Source organism: Chinchilla lanigera, unplaced genomic scaffold (genome assembly GCF_000276665.1).
Source record: "Chinchilla lanigera isolate Chin_1 unplaced genomic scaffold, ChiLan1.0 scaffold00031, whole genome shotgun sequence".
NCBI classification, from domain to species: Eukaryota; Metazoa; Chordata; class Mammalia; order Rodentia; family Chinchillidae; genus Chinchilla; species Chinchilla lanigera.
Window position 1 is genome coordinate 9368646 of NW_004955432.1, and position 18977 is coordinate 9387622.

The window sequence follows — 18977 nt, forward strand, 5'->3', positions numbered from 1 at the left end:
GAACGTCAGCTCCCAGACCTCAGCCAATCTGAACATTTCCTGTGTTTCTACATATTGAAAAGTTGAAACTTACATTTATCGCCTTGCCTCACAACTCCCCACACCATTTTCCCCTTTCCTAAAATTGCCTTATTTTAGTAACAGTTGCCCATAGTAAAATCAGGGACATGCCTAATTTCTCCAGCTGGACAGATCCTCCAATCAGATGTCCATGTTTTTGTCCACTATCTGGATCATATACGATTATCTCATTCTACTCCATTTAACACCTAGATCTGTCCTTTAGTGGCTTAATCCTGGGTTGCTGTGTTAGCTCATATATACGCTTCCTCTCCCCGGTATCTCCTCTATCTTAACCCACTCTGCTAGACTAACTCTCCTAAAGGCTGCCTTCACCGTGATGCTGCGGTTAAAGCCTTATGCCTACAAGATAAAGCCTGAAGTCCTGAGCCTGTCAGGATTGTTTGAAATCCTTCATCTGGACCAACCATCCCTCTACATCAACTTTCCTCTCTAGTTCCCTCCCCAGACCACCTGAAACCCATCATAACTAGGCCCGTTTGGTGCCTTTGTTCATACTCCTACCATTACATACTCTTCGTGCTGGGAAAAGACCAAAGACTGGCTGGCCTGGAACTTGGAATTAGAAATAAGAGGGCTGGGGATATAGCTCAGTGGCACAGAGCCTGCCTGGCAAGCGCAAGGTCCTGAGTTTGATTCCTGGTACCAAACACAAAAAGAAAAGAAATAAGGCAGGGGGGCAGACATGGGTTCATTTGGATATATTTGAACATGTGAGCTTTTACATTTGAGTAAAATTGTTTACATCAAGTATCTTAAACCAGGAAACTGTGAAACTCCAGGCGGGATATATAGATCTGTACAATTTCTGATCCTCAAGGAAATCACCACACCGGTGGTATAAAATTTTATAAACACATAATTCAATTTAAAATGTTATGGGACTTCTTGTTTACTATAGAGAGACTATCAGTTTTGCAAGATGAAAGTTCTACAGAGTGGTTGCATAATAATGCACATATATTTACCATTACTGAACTGTACCCTCCAAATGGCTATGATGGAATATTTTATGTGCATTTTACAACAATTAAAATTAAATTGAAAATATAGGACTTAAGTTGTCCCAGACAATCACAGGAGGTGGTCCCTGAGTCAAGCCCACAAGTACAACTATGATAGGACAAGAGGTACTTGGTCCTGAGCTTTTTGTGTTGATTGACTTGGTTAATCCTCCCTCAACCCTGCGTGGTAGTAGTAGCAGCATTCTCTCCAGTCTGACTCTGCAATACAGGAGGAAGGCACAATCTATTGCTTTAGATGATTCTTTAAAAATCAGATGCCAGAATAGTCCCACAGAATGTCCAAGCCAAGAGGGGGAAAAAAAAAAAGAAATAAATTTAAATTTCTGTAATTAGTTTTATTCATGAAGAGAGACGTTTAGAGTTTTATATAGTACCTAAAAAATGTCAACAAAAGCAACGGGCATCTTACAAATATTTGTAAATCTGTAATTACGGGAGTCATCTTTTGAATTTATAAAAATTAGAGACATTCCCAGCAAGTTTTGGTATATGACAATGGAATCAAAAGCCTAACAACAGCTATCATCTACTCAATGCTTAGTTTCTTTTGTAAAGAAAGAAAACATGTTCTTAAGTTTTTTTCCAAAGGAAAAAGGGCTTATGAGGTGCATGTCTGCGAGGTAACAATTCATAAGGACCCTTTCTTCTGCTTTCAGCATAAGCCGACATTGGCCATACAACTACCGTCCCAGTTGGATCAGTTGCAGGATGAAAAGGAAAAGGTTGATGATGTCCAAGTAGATCTCCAGGGCAGCAAAAACATACTCTTCAGGGTCCATCTCGGAATGGTGTCCTCCTACCATGAGCTGCACATCCATCACCAGGTACTTGAAGAAAAAAAGAATTATCAAGTGAGTGTCCCAGATGATCTGGAAAAACTGTTTTAGCATCAAGAAAAAATGTAGAAAATAGTTTCTGGCTGAATATGTTACTCTTATAACTTCAACCTCAGGAAGTGCTCAAGTTTATACTCTTTAAAAGCAAGTTCGTGGTCCACCTAAAACCTGTGGGGGTGCCAAGCCCGCATCGCTGTGAGAACTCCTAAAAGCTGTGGGACCAAGTCTGAGCTTCCCCTTCCTTTCCAAATTCAAAGCATCATTGTATCTTTAGTCAATGATGTACACCAGATGGACAAACTAGAGAACTCCTGTTTGTAAAATTAAATAAATAAATAAAATGCTTGTTTGTAATTTTTGTCTATGTTCTTGTTAAACAACGGTCAAAATAAATATGGTTCTGGCCACTTAGATTCACATAATAATTCTGAATTTTCTCATAGCAAACGTGGCCATTTGGGATAGCCACTTTGTTATGATTTCTGTAGATGCAAAACAGAATGAGGAGAAGGGCCTCCTATGTGGTTGAATAACCCCTAACAGAAACAGCTTCAGCTCAGCTGAAGTAGGTAAAATTGTACAGCCCTAAGACATCAAGAGAAAAGAAGAGAGGCCTCTCTCATCCTTGCAGTCATCGCAAAATGAGCAGACCCTGGCAGCTTGAGGACACACAGAGAGGAAAACAACCAGCACAGACGCCAAGACCTGAAGCCAGACCAGGACTCCAGAGTGGTGAGGCGGAGTCCATCAGACAAACCAGCGCTGGCCTCACAGAGAATGCTTGGGGGTTTAGAGATTTTCATAAATGCACTTTAGACCAATATCTACTTAACATTCCAAGGGACTCAGGTATTCACTGTCTCGGACTCCTTGCTCCCACGAGGGCTTACAAGAATGAGGGAGATGAGGGGCTGGGGATTTAGCTCAGCGGCAAAGTGCCTGCCTGGCAAGTGCAAGGTCGTGAGTTCGGTTCCCGGTACCGGAGAAAAACCAAAAAGAATGAGGGAGATGGGAGGAAAGGAACAGGATGAAAGTTACTGAACATATCCTGGGCATCTCATCCTGAGGCTGTGCCAAATGGTCTCTCTTGTAACGCGGGAACAACCCCGTTGGGGCAGGCAACATGAAACTGAGCGTTGGAAGAGGAAAGGACAGCAGTAGCAACACAGGACATCAGATGAGGCCGGAGATGCTCAAGCAGGGGCCTCATCCGAACTGCCAGGTTCCTTCACCCCTTTCTCCCTAGGTCTCATTCCAGCACCTTTGGTAGGATGGACAGCTAGGATGAGTAACCATTCTGATTCTGCGGTCCTTTAAAGCCTCTTGGATGGAGAATTTGATCCCCCAAAAGGCTCCCAGGGGGCTGAGCATCCCACTTTGCCCTCACCTCCTTCCATCACCCTAGAGTCCCAGCCTCTGTGAGGAAGAGCTTTTCTCTCTTCTTCATCATTTCCTACACACAGCCTGGGTGGCTGGGGATGTGGCTTCTCGGGAGAGGTTAGCAGGCATGAGAGCGGACAGGACAGAGGGCAAGAACCGTGAGCAGTGTCCATTACCCAAGACAACCAGCCCACAGGAAGCGCTGGCCAGGATGCAGACCCCCAGGAGCCTTTGCAAGTGTGGCCCTCTCTACCTGACCCCTTCACAACTCCGGCAGCTAAAATGCACTGCACACACCGTTTCCTCCTGCTGCTGATGACGTTGAGTGATGTGCCTGAGCCTGCAGAAGAGTTTGTGCTCTGGCTACAAATGGAACAGAACGTCAGCTTACGCCAGAGAGACAGACTGCGCCAAAAACGGGCCGCAAGAGACGTGGCAGCCGGCACTAACACCAAGGCTGTGTGCACAGGAGGAAAGCAAGAGGGGCAGAAATCAGGCCCCTTTAAAACAGTTGCAGGGCTGGGGATACAGCTCAGTGGCACAAGCGCCCGCCTGGCAAGCACAAAGTCATGAGTTCGATCTCCGGCACCACTAAATAAATAAAGAAATAAATTTTTAAAATAGTTAAAATGAGAACATTAAAATGTTCATCTTAATCTCCCGATATAAATTTTTCTAACATCTGAGAGACATAACACAATTCCAACAGCAACACAAAGGAATACAAGGTAGCAAAACATAGATGGTTTCAATGCTTGATGATAATATATGGGGTTTACCATACCACTCTATTTCGGGGTATGTTCAAAAATCTTTAATTTTTTTTCTTTAAAAACAACAGAGGAAAAAAAAAAAACCATAGAGGGTAGGAGTGTAGCTCAGTTCTTGGCATACTTGAGATCCTGGGTTCAGTCCCAAACACTGACAAATAAGTAAATAAATAAATACGCACACACCTAAATAAATAAATACACAACAAAAACCCTAAGGGAGGTAGCTTGATATATGTGTAAAAGGGAGCCGGGTGTGGGGGCATATGCCTGTAATCCCAGCACTCAGGAGGCCGAGGCAGGAGGATCGTTGCAAGTTTGAGGCCAGCCTGGGCTACAAAGTGAGCTCAAGGCCAGCCTGAACGGCATAGCGAGACCCTGTCTCAAAAAGACATCCCCCTCTCAAAAAAGGGATACCGTAACCCTTAAACACAGTGAGTTAGACCTACGTCTGCCAATATATGGAGAGCATAACTTGTTAAGATAAAAGGCCAGCACGGAATATTACATTAGTATGAAGCCATTAGTGTTGGAGGATCTGGTGCATATGTGTAAGGAAATCCTGCAAGGATTCCCCAAACTGTTAACAGAGGTTACTTCCGAGGAACGGCAATAAGAAGGAGACTTTTATGTTCATTGTATACTCTTCTATGTCTGCTCAATTTTAAGACATACATTATTACTTTTTAAATAAAATATTCCTTAAAATAATTGTAAAGATATAACAGCAAGATGCAGGACCAAGGGGAAGGCAAGAGATTCCTAGGTGCCTCAGTGGGGGCCTCTGCCTTTTCCCTAGAAGTTCCAGCTGTGGGAGAACAGAAATGAGACACTTACCAAGGAGAACAGCAGGGTTCCAATTGCAGCATACAAAAGGTGCAGCCACTGCGGAGAGGAAATAGTCGTCGCGTAAGAAGGAAATCCGAGTAATGAAAGGGCTATACAGGCCAGTGGGGACACATAAGGACCCAATATTAAGAAAGTCAAACCTGTGGGGAAATTAATCTTCTCTTAAACACTCAAGTCCAATAAGCAACTAAAGGAAAGCTAACATTTTTCACACCAAATTATATCCATGAAGCGAGGGAAGTGCCTAACGCCTCCTGTGGTAGGGCGAGGAGAATGTATCAGACATTCTGCGTTTTTTGCCCCATCCATGTAGCATTTCTGGAGAATCTGCCCTCCCTCAGGTCACGAATACGTGTCCCTGGGAGTACAGGGATGCACACGCCCTTGCTGGAAGGTGCGATGCAAGGTAGACACCCACTCTGAAAACAGCGAAACCTGACTGATCTGAAACGTAAGCTCAGTGATGGTTTCAAAAGATGGGCCAGCCAGGCAGTCAGAAATAAATTTCCAGGCTCAAGGGGCCCAAGCAGCAGAAGCTGCTGTCCTTGGCCAGTGCCAGAGCTCCTGCTGCACAAGGAGAGTTGGTCAGACAACCCCAGAGAAGCCCAGCTCTTCTGCCACAGGGAGAGGCTCTGGGCCTTAACCTCACACTGCTCAGTGTGACCTGTTCCTGGAAACCAAAACATCCCTGAGCAGAACGCAGGACTGATCTAAACCCCCAAGGGTCTGGCTCGCATGGGAAGAGGGTGAGGAAGACTGCACAATGCCTGAGAAAAATATGGCGCAAATTCTTCAGGAGGAGGAAGCTGTTAGCCAGGAAAAGGTTCTTGGAGGGAAGTAAGATTAGGAATCAGTAACTAGGGGCTGGGCCCATGGGCTGGGCAGTGGGTGCAGCCTGAGCTCCGTTAGGAAACACCTGACCCCTGAAGTCAAGAGATTGATTCAAAATTGTCCAAGTCAACCATAACTTTGGACAAGATTCCACCCAAGTCTCCTCTCATTTGAACACGTGTAATATTATAGATTGCAGATATTTCTAAAAGGAAATTTAGATTGGGAATCAGATAAATCTATAGAAAGAGATAGTTTCTTAACCACATATAAGTGATACTATAAAGTCCTATGGCCAGGTGTGGTGGCGCACGCCTGTAATCCCAGCAGTCAGGAGGCTGAGGCAGGAGGATCATTGCGAGTTTGAGACCAGCCTGGGCTACAAAGTGAGCTCAAGGACAGCCTGAACTGCATAGCGAGACCCTGTCTCAAAGAAGACAAAAAAAAAAAAAAGCCCTATGGAATCCACTTAATAAATTTTTATAGTATTATGACCACTATCTCTCCTACCACCAGTAATAATAGAGAGCTGTAGCCTTTTAAGACACATATTTTGTGATGCTTTTGTACTTGTCCCCAAAATATAGATGCCATCTCCCTCCCTGTAAGATACATGGCCATTCATAAAGCGAAATCAGCCTGGGCAGGACCTTCAGTTAAACGTTGGAAGATGGTGCCCACTTGTTGCCAACGAAGTTCTTTGGTTTAGCATTTGGACCCAATTGACCTTGGGTCACAGGGTGGGCCTCCAACAAGGTCTCCACACAGGGGCCACTCACAGACAAGAACCACAGGGACAAGTCAAGACTCCTGTCCCCACACCTGCCCCAGACTCACTCCATGAACAGTGGTGTCTCCATGCCCCCCTGCCCCGAATCCTGGGGGAACTCTGAATTATTTAATTTCTCTGAGCCTCTTTCATTATCTATAAAAGAGATGAGATATGTACTTTTCAGGAATGTTGTAAGAGTTCTGTGTAATGCCTATGTGAAAACCACATAGGTCTGGGTCTGAAATTGAATAAGATCTCCATGAATATATTTGAGAATAAAAATAAAAAATGGAATTGTTGGCACATGTCCATAATCCTAGCACTTGGGAAGCTAAGGCAGAAGGATCACCACAAGCTTGGGGCCAGCCTGGGCTACATCATGGGTTCAAGGCCAGTCTGGACTACTTAGCAAGACCCTGTCTCAAAAGCAAAACAAAACAAGAAAAACTGGGATTGGACAAGGAACCGTTAGAATGCTATTGGAAAAGGTCTATTCCTTCAAACAAGTAGCACCCGCATACAAGAGGAGCCAGGCCCATCGCTCAAAGACCCCTTGGGGAAGGAGAGTGTAGTCTAGAGTCGGAGTTCAGTATTCATGCACTGGATTCCCGTATGGATGGCATCTTCCAATGACACCACTAGGCTGGACCGCAGGGGCCTTCAGCTACCAGGAGGGGAGCGAATGACCATGAGCCCCAGCTGCTGGGTTCTGCAGCTCATTGCAGCTGGTCTGAGGTACATGCCCACCATTGGTCAGGAGCAGCAGGGCCCTTCCTGGGAGGCAGGGGAATTCCCTGGAGCCACATCATGTCCTGAATGCTCCCTGCCCGGCTTTCCTTCACTGGGGGTCAGGTGTGCCATCCTGGCCTGACAGCTCCCCTAAGCCTGCATCAGCTCACTGCCCCTTTCCCCCATGGACACGTCTCCTCTTAAAATCCTTGCATGCTTAGTCCCACTTCCACGTCTGCTTCTCAGAGGACCCAGACTAACACAGCCAGCACTTTTAGCAGTTCTCTAAGGGTTCCACATGAAAGCCCACTTACATAGGATCGCACGAAGAGCACCAAAATCCCATACAGGATAAGCACACAGAGGGAAACAAACAGCACTCCATTTAGCCAGGTGAAATCCCACTGAGGAAACAGAAACAGCACACAGTAACTCATTTCGCATCTCGCAGGACTTTCAGGATGTCTAGAAATGAGTTTTATGCCCCAGAGACAGAAACTGGACCACTGCTAGCAATTTCCTCTGGCCAGTTCGGAGAACTACAGAAATTCATTACCCCAATCACTGAAAAATGCTACATAAAAAAGGATTATACTGACTGGAACTTGCTGCAGGATAAAGAAAACGTAGGAGCCACAAGTTGACAATTTTTGAAACTGGGTAATTTTTGAAACTGGGAGGCCAGGTGTGGTTGAGCATGCCTGTAATCCCAGCACTTGGGAGGCTGAAGCAGGAGAATCTTTGCAAGTTCCAGACCAGCATGGGCTACAAAGTGAGCTCAAGGCCAGCCTGAACTACATAGTGAGACCCTGTCTCAAAAAGACAAAAAAGGGGCCGGGATATAGCTCAGTGGCACAAGCACCTGCCTTGCAAGTGCAAGATCCTGAGTTCGATTCCCGGTACCAAAACAAAAAACAAAAAAACAAAAAACCAGAAACTGGGTAATGGGTACATGAGGAATTATTATACTGTTCTGTTTTTTGTATTTATATGAAATCTCCTCTAATAAAAAGGTACATTAAGATGAAAATTTGTATGAACATAATGATTCATAATTTTAAGAACATATACATAGAAAACATCACTGAAATGAAACACACCAACATGTTAAGTAAATATGTATCTATTTTAATAAAATATATACTAAGCTTTCAAAAATACTGTTAATGATTCTTTTGCAAATTTCAAAATTCATTCATGTGGTATTTGGTTTTGCCTGTAGAAATACGGGACCTAAATCAGCTTAGGAGGGGCTGGGCATACAGCTAAGCTGCGCAGCACCTGCCTGGCAAGTGCGAGGTCCGGGTACCCAAAAACAAATAAATAAACAAATCGGCTTGGAGAAGCTAGGAGCTTTTTTAAAAAAAAGAAAAGGGATATTTATCTTCTCGGCTTAAAAAAGTTGGGTCATGCAGCAAAATACGGGCTGTGAAATACAAGAAGGCCGAGACATTTTCTTGTATGTCCCCTCTTGCTCCCCTTAGCACACAGGGAGAGTCTCAGACCTGCAGTGGTTGGGAGGACCCCTAGAAAAGGCATCAAGCAGCCCCTGCCCTGGACCTGCTGCAGCAGCAGCTCCAGAGTGGGGTCCAAGCCCTTCGGGCCTACAGGTGGTACTCTCTCTTCTGCTGACCAGGCCATCCTTTACCAAAAGAAAGTGGCAAGAACGAATATCAGGCCTCCCTGGAGGGCCGGAGAGACTCCAGTGGCACAGTTAAAAAGGATCCACCCCCAGCTCTCTGGCATCCTCTGGGGCATCGGGCCATCTTCCCACTGGGCAAACTGTGCAGCTTTTGGATATGTAAACTCCCGCCATCAGGCAGGGGCCCAGCAGGGGACAGAGGGCACGCTGGAATAGGATGGCTTGGGGGGTGCGTGTCTGTACATGAACCGTCTACAAAGTGTCTCCAGCGGAACTGCAGGAGCGAGTCCAGGCTGGTGGCGGAAAAGCTGCTCCTCCTGCAGCCCCGACGGGAAGAGGACAGGGAGCCCAGAAGTCTGAGTCAGGCTGGCCACACTGAGACAGGCAGTGAATTTTTCTAGGGAACACAGGTAGCCCAAGGGGAGCCTGTGGGGAGGAAGCCACGGGAACAGGTCTCTCTCCTCCTTCCCACCTTCCCTTTCCAGCTGGGGCTCCCACTGACCCAAGCCCACAAGAAGCCAAAAGCAAAGGGGCGCAGTGCAGAGGCCTGCAGGACAGGACAGCACGGGCAGGCGTGTGAATGGGTCAGGAGGGACATGGGGGGCAGCACCCTGTGACTGAAATCTGCACCAGTAATACATACTTTTGTCTGTAGAGCAAATATAGTGAGTGCTACTGTCACCAGAGCGGTGGCGGCCGTCGCCCATAACACTTCCTCGGCGCTATAGAAACTAAAATCAGAGGCTGCAATTAGTGTTCATACGCATTCAAAGAAAAGCACACACACACACCCCCAAAAAATGTGTATCAAAGACTTACACTGATACAGCTCCTAGCATCAGACCTTCAAGAATTGTCTAAAAACAAAATTCACAATAAATCAGAAGCCTGCTTCTCAGGGCCTGAGGCTGAGACCCAGCAGCTGGAGGAGGCTAGGTAAGGCGTGTGCCTTGGGGCTGGGTCCAGGAAGCCTGGTGCACACAGCCACGGGGGGGTATGGGGACAACAGATCATGTCCATAGCCATCTCCCTAGGACTGACAAATTATTTAATTAAGGAAACTTTTTGGGAACACAATAGGAGATTTCACATCTTCGGGGAACTGACTGGGAAAGTGGAAAAGGTTCACTTGTAGGCTATATCATTGTGAATCAAATGGAGCCACTCACACAGTGTCTTAGTAATTTATCAGGACAGGATATGTTGTTTCTATTAATGCTAATATGCTGTTTCTATTAATGCAGGTTACTTACAAACAATCCCAGGAGAATGTAATTTGCCGGCACCTCTCGGCGGATATTCCCACAGCAAGCAAGTATAATAATTATAGCAAAAAATGCTGGACTGCAGGATACATAAAAGTATCTGTTATTTGCTTCCAGTTATTACATCATATGGTACATGCAGGTATACAGGTACAGATAATTATCATTGTAGGATATCTGGTAACTTTTTCATTGCTATCCACATTGCTAACATCCACTGGTTGCACTTTATATATTTATAGTACAATGTCAAAACCCATACTTTGATATTGGTATCATGTTGTACAGATAGTTCTTAAAACTGTGATACAAATCTATGTGCAGATACATATAACCACCACCATAATTAGAATTCAGAACTATCCCATTGGTCACATGTCAACGAAGACCTCTCCGATGCTACCTCTTTATGGTAGCATCTCCCCATGTTCAACCCTAACTCTGGGAAAGTGTTCATTTCTTTGCTTTCTATCTCTATAATTTTGTTCTTTTAAGAATATTATTATACTTTTACCTTTTAAAAATAGTAATAAAATCACTAGTGACTAGCTAGTAGAAAAACCATGTTTTGGGGCGGGGATATAGCTCCGTGGCACAAGTACCTGCCTGGCAAGCACAAGGTCCTGAGTTCGATTCCTGGTACCAAAAAAAAAAAAAGAAAGAAAGAAAGAAAAATCATGTTTTATTAAAGTCAGTGATACTTACAAGAGTGCATGGATGAACCAGGGATTTGCAACTACCCACACTCTTAAAGCTTTCCTGGTTGAAAAAAAATTAATGTAGTTTTACACAATAGGATAGTATATTTTGTTAACCAATGTAATATTTGAGTAGAAGTAAGAAAACTTCATGAAGAGAGCGGGGAAAATTAAATGGTTAGTGATGACAGATGGAGATGAAACAGGAAAACCTTGTTCTGCTTCAGAGATAAATGGGCCAGGCTGGGGATGTAGCTTAGTGGTGGAGCACTTGCCCAGCGTCCATGAGGCCCTGGATTTGAATCCCCAGCACCCAGAACAAAAAGACAAACATAAAAAGATATTCTTATAAGTTCTAAGTCAAATTTAAATACATGCGAACACCTAGTGAAGTTCTTCATTTTAAAGAATACCGTGATTGATAGGTGTACAAAGAGAAATCAACTCAGATGTTTGCTTCAGAAGTAAATTTTTCATAGGATACATTTAATCAGTGATGGGTCACAGTCCCTTGAATACATTCTGAATCCAACAATTTCAGCCTCCAACATCTCCATAACCTTGCTTGATCCTTTTATCCAGTTTCATCTATGAAAATAGCTCAAAGAAAATAGCCCCCAAAATAAAAGTTATTGGCTTAGGAAGTTAAAGCAAAATTCCAGAAATCTACCCCCACCTAGGGTCTAGGAGTTGGTTCGGAAAATAAACCTGTAGAAACATTATCTTCTAGTAATGACTAAACCGGGGGAGGGTGAAACGATAATTTTAAAATAACAAATATTAAAACAAGCTCATTCATGAGAATTGATGTGACTAACTTAACATTTAATGCTACATCGGTAATAAAGACTTACCAGAAAACAAATGTCCCAATAATCATGGCAGTGATTAGCAACTGAACTGACAGGATGAGGAACACTTTGGCGATGAAAGCTGACGAGAGAGAAACACCATCTTAATGGCACAGTTTTCCAAAGTAAAAGCATATATGTAATCACCTACTTTTGACATTTGATGAAAGATATTTTTCCTTTTTTTTTTAGGATTGGAAAGAGGGTGCTAGATCACAGTCAGCAAACAGAAAAACAGCAAAAGAGCAGCTCTGCAGAATTAAAGGCTGTTCCACCAAAGCCATTCAGCGTGGCGAGAGCTACGGAGAGGCCGAGGCCAGAGAATGATTTGAGCCCAGAAATTTGAGACCAGTGTGGGCAACTGGGGGGAAACCCTGTCTCAAGAACAAACAAACAGGCCGGGGATGTAGCTCAGTGGAATAAGTGCCTGCCTGGCAAGTGCAAGGTCCTGAGTTCGATTCCTCACACACACAAAAAAAAAAGCAAGTAAAAGAAAATTCAATTCAACTGTTAAAGATGTCTTATTGGAAACCTTAGATTTTATCTGGGGAAGCCCCAAAATTTCCAAGACAAATCCAGAGATTTAATTCCTTATGCCACACATTCCCAAGGGACAAAAATGATCTGAGAGTCTCAGGATGTGGCAGGCCCACCGGCAGGAGTTGAGCTACACACTCGCACAGATGTTTGCTGCTTGGGAGATGGCCTCAGCTAGCCGAGAGTTTGTACTGATGTTCAACTTCATGTCTTTAGCCTACCTGCCCCCAGCAACTTCCTCCCTTCTGCTGCCTGAGGAGCAAATAGCTAACCTGGAGAGCTGTGAGCGGGGCCAAACTTCCAAGTGGGTGATTTGTCAAACCCAGTGCACATGTTCTAGCCTCTCTTTTTGCTTATTTCTTACTGCACAGGTTTCCCTGGAACCCTCTGACTATGGCACTGGCAATGACAATTGTCTTCTTTTTTTCCTTTTTTTTTTTGGTAGCTGTATCCCAATTTTAAAAGGAAAAAGAAATGAAATAACACAGCTTAACATTGACTTGTAGGGTGGTCAGCTCTGTCCTTTGGCTGGGCCATTTCTGTGCCTAGGAAGCATGAAAATAAGAGCAGGACTGAGCTCTCCTAATCAACACACCAGAACATATGTGCTCCAATGTACACTACCTTCATGAAAATATTCACTGAGCTAACATTACTTTGGTATCTGATGTGTAGCAAGGACCCTGAAGGAATGAATAATAAATGGGACCCAGTTTCATGAGAATGGATCAATTGGAGACTGTAGAGTTTATCTAGGGGAACCCCCAAACTTCAGATATCAACAAGAACTCCTACATCTCCTGGATAATTTGAGAGTAGTTGATTATGGCTTCCCTATATGATGATTCATGATAAAACATGACTAAGAAAAGCTAAACACAAAATTATATCTTTCTGATACTGCACAGTGTGAAAACATTTTAAGAGAACATCTCTTACAAAAGTTTTTTTGTTTTGTTTTGTTTTTCTTTTTGCTGTACTGGGAGGGGGGTTGAACCCAGGGCCTTTGCACTGAGCTACCCTCCCCTTGACTCCCTCCTTTCTAAAGTTTAAACCAGAGTGTCACTAGGTCACTAAGTTGCCCAGGCTGGGCTTGAACTTGTGATCCTCCAGCTTCTGCCTCCCAGAATGTTAATGTTACAGTACACGGAATAGTGCTCAGGTAGTTTCTTTCTTCTCACCTTGGCGGACAGATCTGTCTGAGAATGGACCAGGTGTACCTTCATTGCTCTCATTTGGGGTGGAGTCATCTGAAATTTGTATCACATAGATATTCGCTCTCTTGTCAGCCTTTGTGTTGTGTGTTCCTCTAGATTCCTTTGCCCTCTCTGCAGGTGAAGGTTTGGGGGGCTGACCAGATCGGGGTGCATCTTTTTCTGCCGCTTTCCGAACCAGGTCCTGATGATCCCCAGAACTGAAGTCAACTGGCACAATGACCTCCAAGTCCATTTCCCTGGAGGGGAAAAAAATGCTTTTCATGTCCCTGTGATCATATCTATACCACTTTAGCATCCTCACAACATGCAGGCAATAGTTTCCTAATTTTAACTCTCTTGGTTCAGTGCTTACCAAGTTAGTGATTAATAAATACTTCTTAAATGAGTAACGAACAAATATTTTTAGGATGAGGCCAAAGAGTCACATAATTTGTATTCTATTATACAATTGATATTGTTTATAAATTCATTCAGCAAGGAATTAAGAAGCCCCAAGGATGAAAATTCCATCGTCTCTGCCCTCCAAGAGTTCACATTTTGGGAACAAGACAATCAGATGAGCAGTAATCTGAAAGGCAATACAAGCAGATCAGGAACATGGGAGGACCCAGAGACCTTAAGGAGCCTGGACCTCATCCTGAAAGCCGCGGTGTAAGAGGCAGAATAATGATCACTCAATGGTGTCCACGTCTTAATCCTTGGAACCTGCGAACGTTATCTTGCATGTCCAAAGAAAAACTGAAGATGCAGCTAAGAACTTGAGATGGGAAGATGATTTGGGGTCCCGCTGAGTCACAGGGTTATTATGATCCCACTTATAAGAGGGAGACAGATGAGGCTGAGGCTGAGAAGGCGATCAGAGTGATAAAGGAAGTGCCTTTGAAGATGGAGGAAGGGCCATGAGCCAAGGAACGCAGGTGGCCTCTAGGAGGTAGAAAAGGCAAAGAAATCGGTTTCCTCCTAGAGCCTACAGAAGTAAATGGAGCCCTGCCAGCACCTTGATTTTAGCCCAGTGAAACTAATGCTGGACTTCTGACCTGTAGAATCGTAAGATATTAAATTTGTATTGTTCTGAGGCATTACGTTTATGATGATTTGTAGAAGCAGCAACAGGAAACTAATCCAATGGCCAATCACTGAAGTTTTCAAGCGAGAGGCCAAGAGGATCTAACTGCAAAGATCACTTGAGGTCTAGTGTAGAGAATGGACCAGAATAAAACCGAGTGGAAGCCAAGAGACAAGAAAAGTGCAGACAAGAGAAGAGTGTAGGCCCTGCCACAGTACTTTGCAGCCAGAACAGTTGTTAGAAAACCTCTACGAGATGGACACAAATAGCAAAGGAAGAGGCCCCAGTCACGTTGTGCGGAACACATGGTCTGAGGCAAGCCCTTTGCTGCAGCTTCCTGTCCCAAAGAGAGCTGGGGGTTGGGTGGGAATGAGAAGAAAACTGGGGAGAGGGCAAAGGCTCAGACAACCTGCAGGCCAAGTGAGAATGGCATAAACGGGAGGTCTGGACAAAATACCAGGCTCTTGGAAAAACAGATGTGGTTCAGTAAACTTTTCCCTTCTCCCCAAAGTAATCTCTAAATTTTACAAAATTTAGGAGGGGATTTTTTTCAGTTGTTGAAACTGTAATTTTCTAAATTTCATCAGAATAAATGTCAAAAAAAAAAAAAAACCCTGAAAAACAGTAGAGGAAAAATTGAAAAAGAAAGATTGTGGGAGAAAGAGTAGTGATTATCAGAAATCAAAATATTGCTAGGCGTGGTAGTGCACACCTGTAACCCCAGCACTCGGGAGGCTGAGGCAGGAGGATCATTATGAGTTTGAGACCAGCCTGGGCTACAAAGTGAACTCAAGACCAGCCTGAACTGCATAGCAAGACCATGTCTTAAAAAGACAAAAAAAAAAAAAAGTGAAATGTCATTTTTTAAAGACTAGCAAAAATTATAAAGCTAATTCTCCAAATCAGAAGAATATAAAGAATAGAACATCAGGGCCACAATAGGACTTGCATGGGGCCCACATGCATTTGCCCTCATGGATTCTCCCCTCCAGAAAAACTTAAGTACACTGTAATACAAATAGTTATAACAATTCAATATGTTCAAATTATTAAAATTCAATATTTTATGTTTGAAGTGATCTTTTATGATTGCACTGCTATACATATGAATATTTTAGTCTAAATTCATTGCACATTAGATATTCATTATTATATATATATTTTTTACCTCCAGATTTTAAACAAAATGAAATTATTTTATGGTCCACAAAAAAATTTAGGCCCCAGACAACTAAACCTCCTGAGCCCAGGGATAAGTCAACCCTGGGGTACCACACAGCAGTGTAAACTTGGGCAATGTAGTCGCATCTACAGAATGCACGACTTTAGATCCAATATTTATGTTTTTAGGAATTTATTCCCTAAACACACACAAATAAACAAGGATGCATAGAAATGGAAGTTCATTACACCATTCATTATTTACAGCTGATCTCTACCAGAAGAGGAATAAAGTAACTTTTGGCACAGAAAAAATGCAGATATATAGATATATGTGTATGTACAGATATAGATCACTATGGAAAGTTCATTGTGATCTCTGACCTAACGAAGTAAGAATACAAAAATTACTTAGCAAGGGTATGTTTATATTTCACACACGCACATACACACATGCACCTCCTGAAACTGCAAAGCTATGCTACAAACTGTTCAAACTGTGACACAGCGGAGCTGAGGGTTACATTCTGAGATGTGCAGATTTTTACAATGCAAATATATTAAAATTATAATACATGTATTTACATTTTGAAGAGAAAAAGAAATACTTCTCTTTTCTATGGCCTCTGGAGCTCCTCTGAGAAAGCAGCCCTCATACACACTGAGTAGCAGCAAAAGATCCTCAGATACCCACCACACGCCTTCCTCACCAGGGCCCTGCCAATCAGGAGAGGGAGAGGCAGCAAGATTTTTCACAGCATTTAAAAACAAAAATAAACAAAACCCAAAGGCAGTTGCTTTTTCTGCGTGAAACTACATTCGCCTAGTGCCTAACCCACAAAATAAGGCTTTCACCTCAAAAAGCTGTGCAGAGCCAGCAGTCACCCAAAGGATGGGCAGGTAGTGGAAGGGAAAATCAGAGTTCCAGTGACAGTTGGAGGAGCGGCAGTTGGAGCATGCGGTGGGGAGGGGCTCCTGCTCCCTGGGATGAGGCTCTGAAGTCAAGCTGAACCTGCCAGCTCCAGCCTGACCCATGTACTCGGGGCTGGGGCTCAGGGAAGCCAATAGCCAAGCCTTCAAACCAATTCTTTGTCAAAGGACAAGAGGCTCTATCCACTTCCAAGTGGTGTCCACCCCCCCAGCCACATCCTCACTTTCTTTCCAGCAAGACACTCAAGGGACTTCATAGGAGGCACCCTCCCACACTCCTGCGCAATTATTTCAAAGAAGCAAGACTTGCCCGTGCTAAAGTAGGCACTGGACTTTCTGGTGGACGCTGATGGTGTGGTGCTCCTTATGGGGCAGGGAGATTGCTGCCTGCAAGCTGCAGATCAGTGAGAAGCTGTGCAGGGGCCCAATACAGGCTGCCCAATGACAGAAGTCAGACAACCAGGTGGGGAGCAGCCAGCAAGAGGCTCTGCTCCCTAGGAGGATGCGAGATTAGGAGGGAAACAGGGGCGGGAACCTGTCCTAAGTGGAGGTAGCTGCTGAGACAAGGCTGCTTACTAACTCACTCATTCAACTGCTAACTTAGGCAAAGAGAGCACCTGAGCCAAGGCCCAAGGAGGATGTGTCAGTTAAGGTTCACGAGAGCAACAGATTTTATGAAGGCAAACTCATGCAAGCCTCCAGCTAGAAGCTTATCTCGTTCTTGTAACTTCTGTTTGCCAATTTATAAAAAAGACAAACTTTCTGTAAACCTCACCTCAGACTTTGGAAGTTACTCCTCTGGGGTCTGATAGCATCAATAAAATTTCCTTTCTTCTCCTGAGCTCCTGGCTATTGTTGATTCCGTTTTTCCGGCAACAGTAGAACAATTACCTATCACAGGTGCTGCTTGCTGCTTTCTTTCTGCCCTGCTTTTCCATGGACTGTTTCTTCTCTGTGGTGCCCCTCTGCCATATGCCACCCCCACGCCTTGGAGCCAGGTGAGTATGGACTGAAACCTCTACAAACTGTGAGCTAAATAAACCTTTCCTCCTTTAACTTTGCTTGTCAGGTATTTTGTCTTAGCAACAAGAATAACTAAGATAGGAGGTATTAGTGTCTGCACTCACAGCTTACACACACTGCCACTACGATGTTTTCAGACGGGGCATAGGTACCACTCTGTCTCTATGTGCTCCAACACACTCTCCCTCCGGCTCTAGGCTGAGTATCTCTCACTGCGTCTCCGTATGTTCTCCAAACTCCTTTGTTGAGATTTAAATCATCAGTGTGATAGTACCAAGAGAGGCAGTCTGCAAGGTGTTGAGTCACGAGTGTGAAATCCCAGGGTTAGGACTAGCCAGCCTATAAAAGGGCTGCAGAAACTATCTTGATCCTCTGTCCTTCCACCAGGTAAGACCAACACAGCCATCCATGAGGATACCTGTTGGCATCTTACTTTGGACTTCCCAGCCTCTAGAACATTAAGAAATAAATTTCTGAGCCAGGTACGGTGGTGCACACCTGTAATCCCAGCATTTAGGAAGCTGAGGCAGGAGGATCACTGGAGTGTGAGGCCAGCCTGGGCTACATAGTGAGTTCAAGGCCAGACTGAACTACATAGTGAAACCCTGTCTCAAAAAAAAAAAAAAAAAAAAAAACTAAACTAAATAAAAGCCAAAAAAGAGATAAAGTCTGTTCCTTATAAATTACCTAGTCTCGAGTAACCTGTTATAGAAGCGCAAACAGACTGAGACATGTCAATCTGAGGTCCCTTTGCTGGCACCTCCAGCGGCCGTGGCCCGGCCACTGCAGCTCATTCTCTGCCTGAGGGAAGACGCACTAGGTGGGAGCCTTTATCGGTGGTGCCTTCTGGAGTTCTCTTCTACCGGTTTCTTTCACCTCTCAACCTGAGCCCGCAGTCATCTTGTTGGCCTAGGCCCCCGCAGTTGCCCTCTCAGCACAGAGCTTGTTATATTCTGACATCTGCATGAGAGGCCTGTGGTACTGTAAGTCATAGAGAAGGCAAAGTGTGGATTTCAAATAAACGATCATCACAAGGGTTACACACACCAAAAATTTACTGTTAACCTGGAATTCGCACAAAGCCTAGCCTTCCAGGCCAAAAAGCTTGAGATCGGCTCCCCCACGCGACAGCCAGCTGAACTGCAGCGAGCCCCAGGTAATTCGGAGGCACTTCCGGTCAGGCGGTGGGGCTGCGCGCGCAGGGCCCGCCCATCGCCGGAAGTGCCCACGGCAGGGCCGGCTCCGCCCGCCCGCCCGCTCGCTCGCGCGCCTCAGGGAAGCGGCCCTCGCCCAGTCCCTGCCGCCACCCGGTCC

General features: G+C 44.5%; 1 protein-coding gene across 6 annotated transcripts; it reads right to left on the minus strand.

The window, feature by feature from the left end:
* Positions 1–1420: 1420 nt before the first annotated feature.
* On the minus strand, positions 1421–17499 carry LOC102030227 (protein lifeguard 1). 6 transcript variants are annotated; one of them, XM_013515935.1, is made up of 12 exons: positions 16566–17073; positions 16405–16427; positions 13622–13719; positions 13448–13516; positions 11733–11811; positions 10886–10939; positions 10169–10259; positions 9735–9772; positions 9559–9646; positions 7588–7677; positions 4930–4977; positions 1421–1933 (listed from the first exon to the last, which is right to left on the minus strand). In XM_013515935.1, the coding sequence occupies exons 1-12, from the start codon at positions 16743–16745 to the stop codon at positions 1787–1789; spliced, it is 1005 nt and encodes a 334-aa protein (XP_013371389.1). In that variant the 5' UTR covers positions 16746–17073; the 3' UTR covers positions 1421–1786. The 6 variants fall into 6 exon arrangements, with proteins under 6 accessions (XP_013371389.1, XP_005388069.1, XP_005388070.1 ...); XM_005388012.1 differs by having other exon boundaries at positions 13448–13719; XM_005388013.2 differs by having other exon boundaries at positions 13448–13719; positions 16296–16427; positions 16566–16638.
* Positions 17500–18977: the final 1478 nt, after the last annotated feature.

Excerpts from the sequence above, each read along its gene's own strand:
- LOC102030227 (XM_005388012.1), bottom strand. The coding sequence starts at position 16,745 with ATGGGTCAGGCTGGAGCTGGCAGGTTCAGCTTGACTTCAGAGCCTCAT. Across the intron at positions 13,720-16,404 it reads CCTGGTGAGGAAGGCGTGTG|GGAAATGGACTTGGAGGTCA; the intron begins GTGGGTATCTGA and ends TTTCCCCTCCAG. Across the intron at positions 4,978-7,587 it reads TGCTCTTCGTGCGATCCTAT|TGGCTGCACCTTTTGTATGC; the intron begins GTAAGTGGGCTT and ends TCCTCTCCGCAG.